This window comes from Megalobrama amblycephala, linkage group LG2 (assembly GCF_018812025.1).
Source record: "Megalobrama amblycephala isolate DHTTF-2021 linkage group LG2, ASM1881202v1, whole genome shotgun sequence".
NCBI lineage: Eukaryota > Metazoa > Chordata > Actinopteri > Cypriniformes > Xenocyprididae > Megalobrama > Megalobrama amblycephala.
Genome location: NC_063045.1, coordinates 48579685 through 48597599, shown reverse-complemented (window position 1 = coordinate 48597599; position 17915 = coordinate 48579685). Strand labels below are relative to the sequence as shown.

Genomic DNA, 17915 nt, shown 5'->3' with positions numbered 1-17915 from the left:
ATTTCTCAAGAAACATTATCAATGTTGAAAACTGCTGTGCTGATTAACATTTTTGTGGGATTTGTGATATTTTTTCAGGATTCTTTGATAAATAGAAAGTAAAAAAAAAAAAACAGCATTTAATTAAATTAGAAATCTTTTGTAACATTATATTCCTTGCTGAATATAACACCTCCACGTTTTCCCTATTTAAATACAGTTACTCGAGTAGTGTAACTTGACCTAGGACGGTGACACAAAACAAAACGTTGCGCTTTTCTAAGCGTGTAAAATGGATAACTATATTGTATGGCGGAATACCATAGCAAGTGCTCGGGAGCACTTTGACTTGGCGCAGTAATATCTTCACTCGTGAAAAGTCCTCTCACCGGCCCCCGCTCCCTCTCATTTCCGTCAATAGAACCAACGTGACCTGCACCAGTAGTAATAGTTTGAGCAGAGTTGATGAAGTATCAGGTTGTAGGAAGATAGTTTGTGGACAATCATGGTTATAACGTGCATCGTAAATGGTTGTGATAACAAGGAGAAGGTATATAGTGCCGTCATGTTTCACAGAATTCCAACTCACCACATACAGCGGAGAGCTTGGTTAGCTGCTTTGAACACGAATCCAAAAACACCGTTGCTGTTCGCAACAGTCACACTTGCACCACCAATTGCTGTTTGCCCGTGTTCTTTCGCCGGCTCCGGTCTGTTCTGGTTCGTATCTTTTTCCCTCTCACGGTCCATAAGAGCTAATTCCTCCTCCGTGTACTCGGGTTCAAACAGATATGGCTCTGGGTCTGCTACAAACAAGTCATAATCATCTACAAAGTCCGCCATTGCAAATGATCTCTTGCAGTTTGCTAATAGCACAGGTGGTAAAAGTCACGTTGGTTCTATTGACGGAAATGAGAGGGAGCGGGGGCCGGTGAGAGGACTTTTCACGAGTGAAGATATTACTGCGCCAAGTCAAAGTGCTCCCGAGCACTTGCTATGGTATTCCGCAATACAATATAGTTATCCATTTTACACGTTTAGAAAAGCGCAACGTTTTGTTTTGTGTCACCGTCCTAGGTCGAGTTACACTACTCGAGTAACTGTATTTAAATAGGGAAAACGTGGAGGTGTTTGGTAGCTTCTCTGCTTGGCCCCTATTGAATGAACTGGGCTAAGCTAAGTGCTAACAAAGTTTCGCCGCAAGACAGAGCGATTTAGTGCACGCACTGAGACGAGACAGGTATGTATCAACTCGTCTTAGTTAAGGGAATAACATAGTTTAATATGAAAAAACGGTGGAGTATCCCTTTAAGTTTTACGAATCTTTTGTTTCGAATCAGTGGTTCGGAGCGTCAAAGTCACGCGATTTCAGTAAACGAGTCTTCCTTACGTCATAAGTGTTTCGAAATTTCAATAGTTCACGTGACTTTGGCAGTTTAAAACACGCTCCGAACCTCTGATTCGAAAACAAAAGATTCATAAAGCTTCGAAGCTTCATGAAGCAGTATTTTGAAATCGTCGATCACTAGATATTGTTGAAAAGTCATTATTTTGTTTGTTTTTTTGGCACACAAAAATTATTCTCGTCACTTTATAATATTAAGTTTGAACCACTGCACTCACATGAACTGTTTTAAATATGTTTTTAATAACTTTCTGGGCATCGGAAAGTGTTAATTACCTTGCTGGCAATGGAGGCCTCGCTGAGCCATCAGATTTTATTAAAAATATCTTAATTTGTGTTCTGAAGATGAACAAAGGTCTTACGGGTGTAGAACGACATGAGGGTGAGTAATAAATGACAGAATTTCATTAGAATCACTAGCAATTTCTAAATAAATCCTACACCAAAATTGTTCAGTCTAAGTAAACAACCATAATGCGCTATATTTCTTTGTTAGCAGGTTAAGAAGTATCATAGTTAGATACATAATTCTGCTGTCAAGTCAGATCCTCCGGCTGAGCACCAGCTCTGGCACCAGCACTAGCGCCTGCCTAAGGCTCCACTGGGGAAAAGTGCCCAGAACACTATCTGACAGGCTGCCCAGCCTAAGGCAGGGAAGGTAACGCATGCCCTCAAATACAGGTTGAAAATAAGAAGGCAGTTCTATAAACTCTGTGTGCTTTTCCGTGTTTAGCCACCTCTGTTGGCTCGGTGTCAGGCCGCATCAGCAAAGTGAGACAGGAAAACATGCCATGGAAAGGGACAGTCCTTTCTTCGTCTTGTCTCCCAAAATAAAGCATGGCCAACACTCAGAGCGACCGCTGACATGCTAGCCGCCAATATAGCAGCGAAGAACGTCCTCTCGCATTATTTCCACGAGCTAATTTTATGCGAAGTCCGAGATGTGTTTGAACACGTCTTTACGTCATGTCTCAAGGAAAGTGAAGGCTGCCATGTCGAATCACAGATCTGGATGGCTCCTGTCAAACGCTCTTGATGTTCAAGGTGTATTTTCTCCTGCTTTCAGTTGAGATACAAACGTCTAGAAGGAAAAGGGGGGAAAATACACGCGCCAGACCTGACGTCCTTGTTCTGTCTTTTAACAGACTGTGATAATGAGCGCTCAATTTTTAAACTGTCGGGATCAAGGCAAAGCTCTCATCTTTTCTGAATGCAGTAAATCATTTAAGAGCCTTATGGACAAAGTATTCACTTTAGATGGTGCAGTTCAAATGAGCACATTCTCTATTTTAACTCACCTTCATTAAAGCAACTGGAAAGACTTCAGAGCGACCAAAACGGTCCAGCGATGTTCATTATGTAAGTCTTTGGTTATTATCATGCGAGATACGCAGAAGCATCTCTAGAGCAGGACTGAAGAGGACTGTCACCCGAAATCCTTTCAGGGTTATTTTAGTATTTTTTCCTTGTATAGTATTTGTTAATATATTTTAAATTCAGTTTTCATTTTCATTTAAGTTTAAGTTTTAATAATTTTGTTATGTGCTTCTTTTTTTCTATTTAGCGTTAATTTATTTTCATGTTAATTTTAGCAATTTTAATACAGTATTTTCTGGAAAATAAGTCACACTTGACTGTAAGTCGCACGGGGTCAAAATTGCATTGGTGAGAGAATCTTTGACTAAGTCACAATTTACTGTTACATTCAGAATTAAAGTAAAATACTGGTTAAAAAAAATTAAAAAAAAACTAATAAACATGTATTTTAGTACCCCTCACTGAACAACAAATTCTTCAAATTAACTGTATTCACAACAGAACAGGAATAAAAAAATATATATGTATAAAACAAGTATAAATTATAGTGGCATTAATTGTAAACAACATAAATTATAAAAGCCAAGCCAATTTATTTAAACCAAACTGAAACTGTCGACATGTGGGCAAATATGCTACACTGTAAAACAAATTATTTTCATGATTTGTTATCACATTATATAACATTTTTTTCTTTTGTCAAATCAACTTAGATAATTCATATGGTTCAGTAACATAATATTTTGAGTTTTTGTTGAATAAATGAATCGCCTTCATTGTATTAACTCAAATTTTTAATTTCAATGAACTCAAAATTTTAAGGCAACCAGGAAACTTTTTTAAGTTAAACCAACAATTCTTTTTTACAGTGTATACAAGTAAACCTGGGCTCACATACCTCCCTCATTCAGCATGTTTTGTTTCAAGTGCGTCTTGCACGTTTAGCGTGCTTGACATTAATAGCATTATATAAGTCGCTTTGGACTATAAATCACAGCTTGTTTCAGTTAATAAAAAAAAACGTGACTTACATTCCAGAAAATACTTTATTTCGGTTAGCTGCTAAGGTTACATTTTAATTTCAATTAAGTTATTTAATTACTTTTAATTTAATATTTATATTCTGTTTCAAATTCATTTTAAATAACAGAAACATTTTTTTTTACATTTTAGCTTTAGTTTTAGTTAAAAATAACCACACTGTTCTGAACACCCTGAATGTTAAAGGAATAGTTCACCCAAAAATGTAAATTATCCCATAATTTACTCATCCATTTATATTGTATATGACTTTCTTCTTTCAGCCAAACACAATCTGAGTTATTTTAAAAAATATCCTGGCTCTTCCAAGCCTTGTAATGGGAGTGAATGGTACCCTAGATTTTGAAGCCCATATCCATATTTAAAACTTAATAAACTATAATCACAGGCTTCTGGCAACAGCAGTACAAGCATTCACGAGAGAGTCAAGTTCCGGCAGAAGGGTGACCTCTGACCCCATGTATGACATACAACCTATGAAGTAAGAGTAGTGTAAGCTTAGGTGAGAATTGACTAATGCAAGAGCACAGAGAATAGAGCAAAACAAGATGGTGGTCATGAATTACAAGTCTAAAAAGATCAATTTTATATAAAAATGTTGTAGGATTTCGATATAAGAGAAGACACGCTACGTCCTACGTCATACGTGGGGTCAGAGGTCACCCTTCCCTTTCTTATAAAAACCCATCGCTTCACTTCAGATGGCATTATTAACACATTGGAGTCTTATGGATTACTTTTATGATGGATGGATGTGCTTTTTGGAGCTTCAAAAACTCAGGCTCTATTCATAGCAATTACAAAGCTGGGAAGAGCCAGGATATTATGTAATATAACTCCGATTGTGTTCTGCTGAAAGAAGAAAGACATATACACCTAGGATGGCTTGAAGGTGAGTAAATTATGGAATCATTTTCATTTTTGGGTGAACTATCCCTTTAAAGGCACAAAGGTAAAGAAAGTAGGCTAAACTAACTTTAACCCTGAAATTTGTATTTACAGCCCAAAATGGTCAAAATAAAATGTGTTATCAGATATCTACTGACATAAAATTCAACATTTACCGCTGCAATTGCACTTGGTCTGATAAAAACAAGTATATTCCTTAGAGAGATGAACTTGAGACCTTTGTCATCCCTTAGTGGAAATAAATCATACCACTATGCCAACCAAGGAGTTAAGAGTTTGGCTGGTTAACATGGCCCAATTAGCCCCCGCTGGTAGATGTCGTAACTGACCTGAGCGCGAAATCATCTTTCTCCACTGGCAGCCCTTTTTTATAATATGAATTTTTATGCCTTGTAAACTTCCTTACTGTTGAGTCCTGGATGTATAAAATCATAAATGTGTCATTATATTATAGTATATTTTTTGCCTGTGACTGATCTGTTTTTAGGGATCAATTTCAGGGGTCCTGCGCCAGCTGAGCATCTGCTTGAGGTGAATGGGAATGATGACAGATAGTGTTCTCCAGGTCTTATAGACCTTCTTGTTTTGACCTTTATGTCTTTTATGTCAAGCAAGGTCCCAGAAGATGTATGCACTTGGCAAAGAGGTGCATCATTTTCTACTTTCACCCCCAGCTCACTTGACTCCAAGTTAATAAAATGGAAATCATATGCAGGAAGTACTCTACTCCGCTATACAAACACCATTCACCGGTCAGGGAGACAGCTAGCTGACAAGCACAAACAGAACCCGGCATCGTGCCTCCCCATTTCCAAAGGGAACTCGCGTCACTGATGACCTTTCGCCGTACGGTTCCTCTCTTCTCCCGTTAATACATCATTAATCTCTCAATAGGCGGTGACATGGCAGACCTCTGCCGAAAGATTATTGTTTGCTTTTTCTCTCGTTGACTCCTAATTATCATCAGCTAATGACCGCGCCTTCCTACCCTTCAGATTTAATTAACACTCCAAAGAAAAAGAGGGCCAAATGTTTGCTGAGAGTTTGGGTTAATCATCTGTATGACACAGTAAAGGGGTCAGACTTGGCGGGGATCTATTTTTATGATTCTACAAATGCTAAATATGAGCATACTATAGTGATTACCCATCAACGAAGTGAGCGGCAGTGAATAAAAACATTATTAAGAAGATGTGACATATATACAAATGAGTTCATGGCTGTTCCCTTTTCTAAACAACATTTCTAGTGTATGACTCAGTGTATAATGTTAGAAAAACAGTGTATTTAGCCCATAATTGGGCAATTAGGCCTGTTTTACACATACTATGTCTGCACTTTATATATTGCACAGTAAATTAAAATATAAAAGCGAGATATGGCTTAGTACAATTCTAAAGGCTGTGATTTAATTAAATAAATATATGTGCTATACTGTATGTTTTAGAGTGAAAAGCAGCAATATTATTAAATATTATACAGTTGTACTGTAAATTTATTAAATTATTATTATATTATTTTTCTTAAAATACTCCATTTTTGATTTCTTATTTTGTTTAATATTTGTAATAATATTATTATTATTTTATAGTCATATATATATATATATATATATATATATATATATATATATATATATATATATATATATCACAAAAAACACTATAATTGTTATGTAGGTATTGTAGCATATATTTCAAATCAGCAATTTAAAATCTGACAACAATGGTATCATACATACATTTGAAAAGAAATTTTGAAAAGTGTGTTGTTTTTTTTATTTGTTTATTTTCTCATATGGGTTTGGACCGACTTGAGGGTGAGTGAAATATCCCTTTAAGCATAATGATTTCTCACGTTAATTATTCAATGTGCTGCATGTGAGATGTTCGAAGCATTATTTATTTATGCTTCATAACGCTGCTAACATATCAATTTATACCAGTATACTGTCTGTAGTTAACGGAACATGGAGTTTCTGCAAGTCTCTGCCACTATGATCCTATCATCGGCTATATATATATATATATATATATATATATATATATATATATATATATATATATATATATATATATATATATCTTTTTTTAAGACTTGTTGAACTATCATTTCGAGTCTCTTAATCACGTACAAATTGAACAGTCACTTCCAGCGCTATTTTGGTGAACACAGTGTGATTTCCACATGCTGATGGTTGGCCACATGCAGCATGCATGCCTCTGGCCACAGACACCTACAAACATAGAAATGCTTGTAAATTATAGAGCGAGGAGGGCAGTATTCACACACTTTCACTGAATCATCATTAAGAGTAGGTTTGCAATCTGGTGTGTACGAGAGGTTTTCTCTGCCACAGGTGGGGGGTGGACGTGGCTCCATTTCTTTCTGGCTTCATGTGAGATCTCTGACTAAACGAGCTTTCAACTGAACAAGCTATTAAAATGGGCCAACGAGCCGCACCGGCTCACTGCCCAGCCAGTAGCACTTTGTATGGTAAGTAGCCTCCTGTTTCCTGCCTGCGCATCAGCCAATAGATTTTTTTGTGTTTCAAACCTTTATTTAATCTGCGCTGCTTCTACTCCAAGGCTGAGGCTCTCACGCAGGTGGAGGGATAATGGAAATAGAGGTGCCATATTGTAGAGAACCTGGAGCAATCTGGGGTTAAGAGAGGGTATCGCAGAAGTGGGCAGAAAAAGAAACAGGCTCATTACAGCAAGCAGCCAGTGGGCTCCTGCTGCTTCAAATCCACAATCTCACCTGCCAAAAAAAAAAAACAGGAGTCTTTTGGCCCGCAGAATCATCTCGTCTACACTTAACATCTCCATCTTATGGTTCAGTGGGGATGAGATGAAGGCTGCAAGCAGCATTAGGGAAAGAAAGCGTGAATTTAGACTTTTGTCACTTATAAAAAGCTGTGCTTTTCGTACATGGTGCCACTTGAGCACAGCACTGTAAAAAGCAAAATGTGCACTTGTTAACTAAAGGAGCTATTTCTACCTGACCTGACCTTTATAGTAAACATGATATTAAATTTAAACCTACTTTATTATTACACATTCATGGCTTTTCATCCATCCATCCATCTATCCATCCATACATGTACATATATGATATCTGTCAGTCTGTCCGTCCGAATGTCCATATATGACTAACTGACTACCTGTCTATCTATCTATCTATCTATCTATCTATCTATCTATCTATCTATCTATCTATCTATCTATCTGTCTGTCTGTCTGTCTGTCTGTCTGTCTCTGTATAGGGGCTTTCGCCACTTTTATAGGAACTAGCCACTAGGATAGTTCCCAAAGAACTAATTTCTCCCCCAGGCCATGTTCCTGGTTGCATTCGCACCAGGAACAGGAACTGTGAAGTGGACGAAAGTAGCTAATTTAGTTCCCCCAAAAGGAGTTCCTAGAACTAAAATTGTTCCTAGTTCCTGTGGTGAGAATGTGGCAAAATCCAGTTACTTCAGCCAATAGTTCTAAGAACTATGAAAAGGTTCCTCTGGTGTGAAAGCCCCTTATGTCTATCAATCGATCTAACTACATTTATAATCCCCTATCTACCTACTTGTACCTACTACTGTCTGTCTATCAGTCTCGCTGCAAAAAAGAAAAGCATAGTATTTCACTCAACTGGCACAGCACAAGGTCATGGGTTCATGCAGGGAAAGCACAAACCAGTAACAAGTATACCTCGAATTAAGTCTCTTTGGATGACAGTGTCTTCCAAATGCATAAATATCAAAATATAATATGTTAAATTCACATATGGCATCTGAGACTAAATTTTGTTGTCCTATAGTGTGTCACCAGCTGAGAGTCTAGTAGAAACCCTTGGAGCAGTAAAACCACACGCTATTTGACGAAGACATACAGCTTTCATGTAAACACATCTGTGCTGCTCAAAATTATTATGCATTCCAGACCCTTTTCTGTACCCCGGGGCTGTAAGCATAGACCCCTACTGCTAGGAATGGCAACAATAAACAGTCATAACTCCTTATCATTTTATTGTCTGTTATTGTACATTTGCATTGAGGAGGGGCTCAGTGCCACAGCTGATGCAGAATGATTTAAGCACACAAACAAATCCCCCCTCTCTCTTTCTCCATCCCATCTCTTGCCTCAACTCAAACCCACACATTCTTTTGTAATGAGAAGAAAATGAGGAAGCAGTTCCCAGAGCAGGCTGGTATGAAGCTGCAGGCTGAGCATTAGTAAAAGTGTTATGACTCTGCTGTCACTCCTCAGAGGAAAAAATAACAGGTTTTTTTTAGGCAGGTACATAATAACAGAATAGCAAACTTTAAAGCTGCTGACAAAAATAAAATATGCAAATGAAAGTGGCTGATATTGAAAGATATTTTAATTAAAACTGATTTGTGTGTGTTGGTAAGGATTTGAGTTTTTAAATAATGTGTTCACAAATATGTCAAACACTGACAGCCAAATTATGTTTTGATTTCCATTTATGTGTATCAACTGGTTTCTGTGAGGGTTAAGTATGCTATTGTTAAAGGGATACTGTAGTTCACACAAAAATTAACATTATCCCATGATTTACTTACCCTCAAGCCATACAAGGTGTATATGACAATCTTCTTTCAGACGAACACAATCAGAGATATATTTAAAAATATCCTTGCTCCTCCAAGGTTTATAATGGTTGTGAATGGGGGGCCGCATTTTGAAGTCAATAATAATGCATCAATCCATAAAAAAAGTAATCCATACGACTCCAGTGGGTTAATAAAGGTCTTCTGAAGCAAAGCGATCCGTGTTTGTAAGAAAAATATCCATAAATTCCAATAACTAGCTTCTGGTGAACGACCGATTTGCGGCGCAAGAGTATCCTTTGACCTGACACTCAACGTAATGACGAAAGTGGAGGCACAGAGGATAGAGCATATCAAATCACCGGTCACGGATTATAAGTCTAAAACAATCATTTTTAAAGAGAAATTTTGATATAAGATAAGAGAAGTTTAAATTTGTTGCAATACTCCTACATCCTGCGCAGGGTTGCCAGGTTTTCACAACAAAACCCACCCAATTGCTACTCAAAACTAGCCTAATCACGTCTCAGGAGGGCTCCCCCGATAAAAATCACAATCCGGGGGGAAAAATCCACGTTTTTGGCTGGGTTCGCCAAGTAAAATTTGCATTCCAGAGGCTAAATATCATGTTATGTGGGGTCGCTTCAACCCGCAGACATGAAAAATAACCCGCTGCAACGTTGTAAAAGTAGCCCAATTCAGCGGGAAAACTGCGGACTTAGCAACACTGATCCTGTGTCATACATGGCTTTTGAGGATTACTCATTTGGCGCAAGTCGACTTGTGCATTCTGCGTACGGTCATCCGCCGGAAGCTAGTTTTTGAATTTATAACGTTTTAAATATGGATATTTTTTCTTCAAAAAGGCATTGCTTCACTTCGGAAGGCCTTTCTTAACCCCATGGAGTCATATGGATTACTTTTTTTAATGGATGGATGCATTATTATTGACTTCAAAACACGGCCCCCCCCCATTCACTGCCATTATAAACCTTGGAGGACTAAGGATATTTTTAAAGGTCCCGTTTTTCGTGGTTTTTTTGAAGCTTTGATTGTGTTTATAGTGTGCAATATAATGTGTTCATGTTTCGCGTGTAAAAAAACACAGTATTTTTCACATAATTTACTTATCTGTATACCGCTGTTTCCACTGTCATAAAAACGGGCTGATGACTTCCTTGTTCTATGAAGTCCCTCCTTCAGAAATACGTAACGAGTTCTGATTGTGCCAGCGGTTCCTGTGTTGTGATTCGACAGCAGCTTAGCGAACCTTGCCCGGAAAGGTCACGCCTCTTACCATAACGTGGAGATGCACGCGCTCAGTGTTATTGTAAACATGTCTTTAATTTTACCCTATCAATTTGAGCCGGAATCAGACCCGGTGATTGGACTGCGGGATGAAAATAACAGCGTTTCGACGACATGGCGACAAACACACTCTACAAACGCAACTCTTGTGTATTCCTGTGGGCGGAGGTTAGTCAAAAAACTGTTTTAGTGATGTCATTAAAGAAGGAAGTAGAGGGATGTAGTCCAAACTGGCCGTTCGATGTAGGCGACTTCTGTTAAATAAAATATCTCGCTTGGCATTGAACTTTGAGCTTTAAAATTTTACAGATTTTATTTATACTCTAACAACAACATTACACACTAACTAAAGTTTGAAACATGGGATCACGAAGAACGGGACCTTTAAATATATCTCCAATTGTGTCCGTCTGAAAGAAGATAGGACACCTAGGATGGCTTGAGGGTGAGTGAATCATGGGATAATTTTCATTTTTGGGTGAACTATCCCTTTAATATAATTTTCTTAATATGAAAATCATTGCAGAGGTCTTCGCTTATGTAGCTTCAGAGGTCTCTGTGTGTAAAGGTACATGTCAGAAATATAGTGAAGGCATTTGAAGTGGTCGTCACAATCTGAAAGGTCCATAAATCAGCTAAATTGTTTGTGCTTTAGATCTAATAATGCAGCAGGTTCATGTAAGGGTTGGGTTTAGGTGTAATGTAAAGTAAATATCGTTGACTTACTATAAAAAAAACACTTGTTTGTGAGTGGTTCTTTCGAATATAGCTTCAGAAGTCTGTGTGCGTTCATGTGTGAGCACTCCAAAAACACTCTAAATTACTCAAACATGATCATCCAAAGTAATTAGCTACAACTAATTACAACAATAACGATTTTAAAGTTAAAAGCACAGCAAAAATTTATTGTGACATGCACGGCTGCGTACTAAAGGTAAAACAGCACCTCTCTGTGGACACACTTGGGTTTATCCATTTATTTTCATGACCTGGATGTTTCTTGAATTATTCTGTACAAGATTTGTTTTGATATCTAGACAGCAGAGTTCCAAGCCTATCTCAAATACAATGTAAACATGTAGGTTTTGTATCCGCCCTTTAAATCACGTCCTCACATGCCACATATTGAGTACAGATATAGACAGCAACAAATACACGCTTCTATAATTTCTTGGTGTGTGTCTGAGACAGCATATAAGAGTTCACAAACACTGGTCCCATGGGCGACTGTTGCCATGCACCGCCTCTCTAGTCTTAAAAAGATCATTAACTGTGTGTTTTAATAGTGCTAGTTAAGCGCGTGCAATAAGTATAACCTCTAGTAGTTGTCAGCTGCAGTGCGGCATCGCTTGCCTATTTTTAAGAATAATATTACGTGCTGTGTATTAATATTTCATCAGCGCACAGTCCAAAGCTTAAAGAGCCAGACAAACCTGAAACCAACCTGGTTAAAACCTCGTAAAGAGTTTCTGATATATAAACTCGGATGCGCGTGGAAGAGTCACGCGCGCAATGAATAGAAATGTAACCTACTTTCAGCATCACGCATCTGCTTGAACTGCACCAAAAACGCAATTATATAATCTTAAATGTTGATCTTACCTCGCCGGAACATCCTGAAGGTGCGGTGATGATGCGCTGTACTTTATCCCACTGTGATAGTCAAAATAAGCGTCTCATCTTTAATAATCCGTGTCATATGTGATAAAAGTTTGATCTGTTTTAATGCTCTTCAAACGTGAGGCGATCCGCACCAAATACAAATTCTTAACTCTTGACCCCTGGTCTCAGGTATCGATTAAGATGGAAAACAACATCGCCGACATGGAAGTCTCGCAATCCCCGACAATTTTTTTATGACTCCGAGAGATCGTAGCGAAAATTGTTTCAGTTTAGCACTTATAATTGTCTCAAGAACCTTTCAGTTAGCCATAACAACAGCATTTAAAGTTTTAGAATATCAGTCGATTTGACGGGAAAACAGCGTTGCGGTAATGTATACCACTTTAACGATGAGTCAAATTACTGTTCTGTTTAAGTGACTGCGTTTGGATGCCAGAGATGCTCGGGTGGTTAACGGATGTCAGGAGCCGGTGCGTGTCTCTTCAGGAGTCTGAAAGCTGGAGCACTACTGGAGGGAGGTGTCGGGGAGGGTATTTGCGATGCCCGATTCGTGAAAGAATCATTCTATTTGAATCGAATCTTTTCAATGAATCAGCTGAACGGCTCACAAATTAAAATGAATCGGTTCGTAATGAGTCGAGAACTGATGAGTGACAGCCTAGAGCGAAAAGTAAAGGCTAAACGTAGGCCTAGGCTACTAGAAAATGTGTTTGTGAATTAATTGCCTTACAGTTGTGTCAGTATGAGTTGATTTTAATATCGATATGGATGTTAGTAGCTATTATGAGCTGAATCGTGGCTGGAAGAAACTGAACTGTGAGACGTTGTATTACAATAAACACCCTTATTGATAAAATGTAAACGGAAAGCATGTGTGTGCCCACATATAGTTTTTAAAAACGTTTTAAAGCCTGTTATATGACACGCGGAATGTCAGGGACCACGTTATGAAAAGAATCACGGAATTCTCTCTTTTGAACCGTTCTTCAAAACGGACTGTTCGAAAGAACCGATTCGCGGAATTGACTCATCACTAGAGGAGCAAAGGAAAGACGGAGTGAGACCCTCTGTCGTCTCACATTAATTCTAAATATGCTTCCATCCTGCTTTCTTTTCCCCAGACAGACCTGCAGCTAATAGGAAATCTAATGTGTGTCCGTTCGTCTCAAAGCCTGTCTCATGTTTTGTGGATGAAACTATATGCTACCTGTCTGCTCTCACTTTCCCTCTGTCGACGGAAAGATAGGAGGAGCGATCTTTCCTTATTTTAGGGCTCTTGTTTTCCAAGATGAAGTCTTAAGGGGGTTGAAAAAATCCATTTATAAGATTTAATAACTATCATGAGTGTTGAGGGATTTTAGCTTAAAAAATAAGATAAGAGCCTTGCAATTTATGAAAAATATTTGAGTGTTTGGTCGTGATAATGTCAGATTGTTCAGTCAGATTTAGATATTAGACAGGCTGAAAGGTATATTTATTATTTTTAAAACTATAATTATTATCCTTAATACCATAATTAATAGCCTATATTTTAATGTTTTGTTTAGGATATATTTGTCTGACTGTACCCAATAAATCTGTCATGACTTCTTTGCTGAGCCAAGCAGCCACAGTAAAAAGCTGTAAATCTCTGTGTCTGTGTAAGGTGAGAGTGTTAATGTCCCTGTGTCCTGTATGTCTCCGCGTAGGGCAAAGGGGGTTAATGTCCCTATTCAACATCATCTGACACAAGCACCTGTCACATCAGGATCACACAATCCAGAAAGTAGTAGGGTCAATCACAAGGCCGCTTTAATCCGGAGTAAAGAGGATAATGTTCCCCCTTTCCACCCTCCCTCTCCCTCGGGGAACCCGTTATAGGATGGACACTGATAAATATAAATTGTTCTACCTCCCCAGTGGTGTCTTCCTTTCTCTGTTTGGGTTTATCTCCAGTGGACAGAAAAGTGAGGCTGTAGTTTAATCACATTGTACATCGAAATACATTTAATTGGTATATATATATACAGTACAGTCCAAAAGTTTGGAACCACTAAGATTTTTAATGTTTTTAAAAGAAGTTTCGTCTGCTCACCAAGGCTACATTTATTTAATTAAAAATACAGTAAAAACAGTAATATTGTGAAATATTATTACAATTTAAAATAACTGTTTTCTATTTGAATATATTTCACAAAGTAATTTATTCCTGTGATGGCAAAGCTGAATTTTCAGCATCATTACTCCAATCTTCAGTGTCACATGATCCTTCAGAAATCATTCTAATATGCTGATCTGCTGCTCAAGAAACATTTAATGTGTACAATTGTACAAAATATTTGTGTACAATATTTTTTTTTCAGGATTATTTGATGAATAGAAAGTTCAAAAGAACAGTGTTTATCTGAAATCTAATCTTTTGTAAATGTCTTTACTGCCACTTTTGATTGATTTAATGCATCCTTGCTGAATAAAAGTATTCATTTCTTTAATTTCTTTTCAAAAAAATTAAAATAAAATTCTTACTGACCCCAAACTTTTGAACGGTAGTGTATAATGCTACAGAAGCTTTGTATTTCAGATAAATGCTGTTCTTTTGAACTTTCTATTCATCAAGGAATCCTGAAAAAAAAAAGTACACAACTGTTTTCAACATTGAAAATAATCATAAATGTTTATTGAGCAGCAAATCAGCATATTAGAATGATTTCTGAAGGATCATGTGACACTGAAGACTGGAGTAACGATGCTGAAAATTCAGCTTTGCATCACAGGAATAAATTACTTTGTCAAATATATTTAAATAGTACACAGTTATTTTAAATTGTAATAATATTTCACAATATTACTGTTTTTTTTTTTACTGTATTTTTAATTAAATAAATGTAGCCTTGGTGAGCAGACGAAACTTCTTTTAAAAACATTAAAAATCTTAGTGGTTCCAAACTTTTGGACTGTACTGTATATATATTACAGTATGTATAGTGCATGTGTATTTGCAGATCACTTATAAAGTGGTAAAGATTGCACTAAACTACACTGAGACTACATTGAGTCTTGAGGCTACATTTCAAGGTGTTTGTCATGCAAACTTTGAGAGTATGAGTCGTATGGAACATTTTTAGGGTGCCTTTATGGAGTTTTTTAATCAGTTTGGAGCTTGACATTACCTGTCCCTATTTACTTTCATAATACTGAAAAGAATTTTTTTGAGAATTTCACCTTTTGTGTTCAATGAAACTGGTTTGGAATAACATGTGCATGAGTAAATGATGACAGACTGGTTAAATATTGTTTTAGAACATTTGTTCAAGGTAATTTATCATACTTAATTGGAAATAAGACACCTGAATTACAAGCAAGCATGAGACATGCATGAAAAGAAAGACAAAACAACATTGCGTGAGAGGAGGAGTCATGCAGCCTGTGCTTGTCCTCCCAGAGGAACATGGTCAACTGACATACAATATTGTTTGTCTCTGGGAGGTGCAGCAACACACACATTAGTGTTTTAAAGTGCTGATGAAGCCATTTAGAAACTGGTCACACACCAGGGCACTAAGAACTGTGAACTCAGTAGGGATGTCAGATGTTGATTTTCTTTCCGAGTCCAGTCTGTACCTTGGCTTGTTTTGAAAACCTTGGAGCCTTGTTGAGTTTACCTTCTGAATTTAAAAGCACTTCACTTGTTATTCCTTTGGTTGTTTAGCTCGGTTGACCTATTATTATTGCTAATGCTTAGGGTTAAGGATTTCAATAAATCCCTAACCCTAAGTATTACACTTTTTAGGTGACCAGAATATCATAAGAGACTTAGAGTTTAGAGTTTGAACTTTGCAACCACCTAGCAACCACCCAGAAAGCCCAAACAACTACATAGCAACACCCAAGCTAAAAAACAATACTCAGTCCTCTATCTGTAGAATATAAAAGACAAAAAAAGGGTTGTATATCTTTATAAGGCAATAAACATGTCAAGTAAAGTAGAGTATTTCTCCCGTTCTTCCACTAGCTGGTTTTAAACTCAATGAAATCTCACACAACCTCTCATTCCTTACTGTCAGTTTAAAGGCAGCACAGACCGAACCATTTCCCACAAATTACATTTCAAAGATTTGTGTCTTGTGAGCACTGAGAGGAGCGCAGTCTCGAGTCTGTGTTTATCATGTCATGCTAAATGTATTGGGAACAAAACCACTAATGTTATTTACTCTTAAAAGTTAGTCTCATGGGTCCTCATTATACATAAAGAAGAATTAGGTTTGGACTCTAGAGGTGCAAGGTTTGGATTCAGACTCCGGGAATGTGCTCACTTTCATGTTCGGAGCTTTTGAGGAATCGTTACCGATTTTGGCACAGCATGAACATTACTGGAAGAAGCATTGGCTTGTGTGCATGTTTGATAACACAGATTTATAGCCTACTTATAAACTTTTTATATATCTTCTGAAGAAAATGGGAGTGGTGCTAGGTGTTCTGGGGTGTGTTTCCCAACCACAGCCAACTATGGTCGCAAGTTCCATTGAATTGTGTTGGTAACGACGGAACTTGCGACCATAGTTGGCTTTGGGAGAAGCACCCCGTAGCAAACTGTGGTTGTGACGGTTACTAATGCTGCCTTTACATGCTATCGTAATTAATTAGAGTTTCCTAGTTGAAAATTGGACATGAACGCCCTCTCAAGTCATATTTACCACTGAGAAGTTAAGGATAATTTTGATTTCCTGAGTTGGGTGTGCCATAAACTTTAAAAATGGTGGAGGGGAGAACAACTGCTGCTGTCTTTATTTGTTTTCTTCCACTACAGTCGCCTTGTCTTGTTGTTAAAGTAGTGCATATTTACATGTATGAATAACCATTTGAAACATATTGTATGTTTTATAGCAAAAATAGCTTGTATTTAACCGAAATTCCAGAATTGTCAGTAAGCTGACTAGATAGATACACTGTACAACTCAATAAGTTCAGAATACTCTAAACATTTGAGGAAACTTATTACCTTAAAACATTTAAGTAAACTAACTAATTTTTTCAAGTTAGAAGAACTGAACATTTTTGTGACAAGTGGGGTGGGGCTGAGAGCCGTGGGAGTGGAGCAAGGCCAGTGTGGTGCACAGGTGTGTCAGAACACAACATTAAACATTGACTTATGTCTCCCATTTACTTATGTCTTGTGCAAAAACACACAAAATAACACATAATTTCAACATTTATTTTCCTTATACTGTCTTAATCAAAGCATGCTGGGAATTAGAAATCTGCTGCAACTCAATCATATTAAGTTCAGCTTACTACAATCAAATTTTGAGTTCACACAACTTTTTTTCTATTAATGAACTTTCAATATTATTTGTGTGAAACAAACTCATTTCATTTATTTCATTTCACGGTTCGGTTTTACAGAATGTTTATATGGTTGTTATTTTGGCTTTAATAAGATTTTCCCAGAAAGCAGGAATAAACCCTGGGCCTCATCTATGAAATGTTTTGTAGAAGCCATCGAACATTTGATCTTACAATCATTTCTCAAATGCGCATATGTTTGATTCAGAGAACAAACATACGGACAAAAAACATGCATATGCCTCTCTTCCAGATGTGAAATTGCACGCAGCTAAATGGTTTCAGATATCTGCCTTGTAAACGTCCCCTAATTAATGTCATTAACGTATTAAGCCACAGCCATATCATCCTGTAGCCCAAGACGGTTTGCCCACTGAAGCTAAGCAGGGTTGAGCCTGGTTAGTACCTGGATGCGAGACCCCCACTCTAAAAAATGCTGGGTTAAAA

At 37.4% G+C, this 17915-nt stretch overlaps 1 protein-coding gene across 1 annotated transcript in view; it reads right to left on the bottom strand.

Moving 5' to 3' along the window:
- The window catches only part of LOC125262741 (reticulon-4 receptor-like 1), a 130380-nt gene extending 117718 nt beyond the window's left edge, over positions 1–12662 (bottom strand). The window contains exon 1 of the mRNA XM_048181618.1: positions 12126–12662. Within this exon, the coding sequence (XP_048037575.1) occupies positions 12126–12138 (13 nt within the window). The 5' untranslated portion in view covers positions 12139–12662. The remainder of the gene's footprint in view (positions 1–12125) is intronic.
- Positions 12663–17915: the final 5253 nt, after the last annotated feature.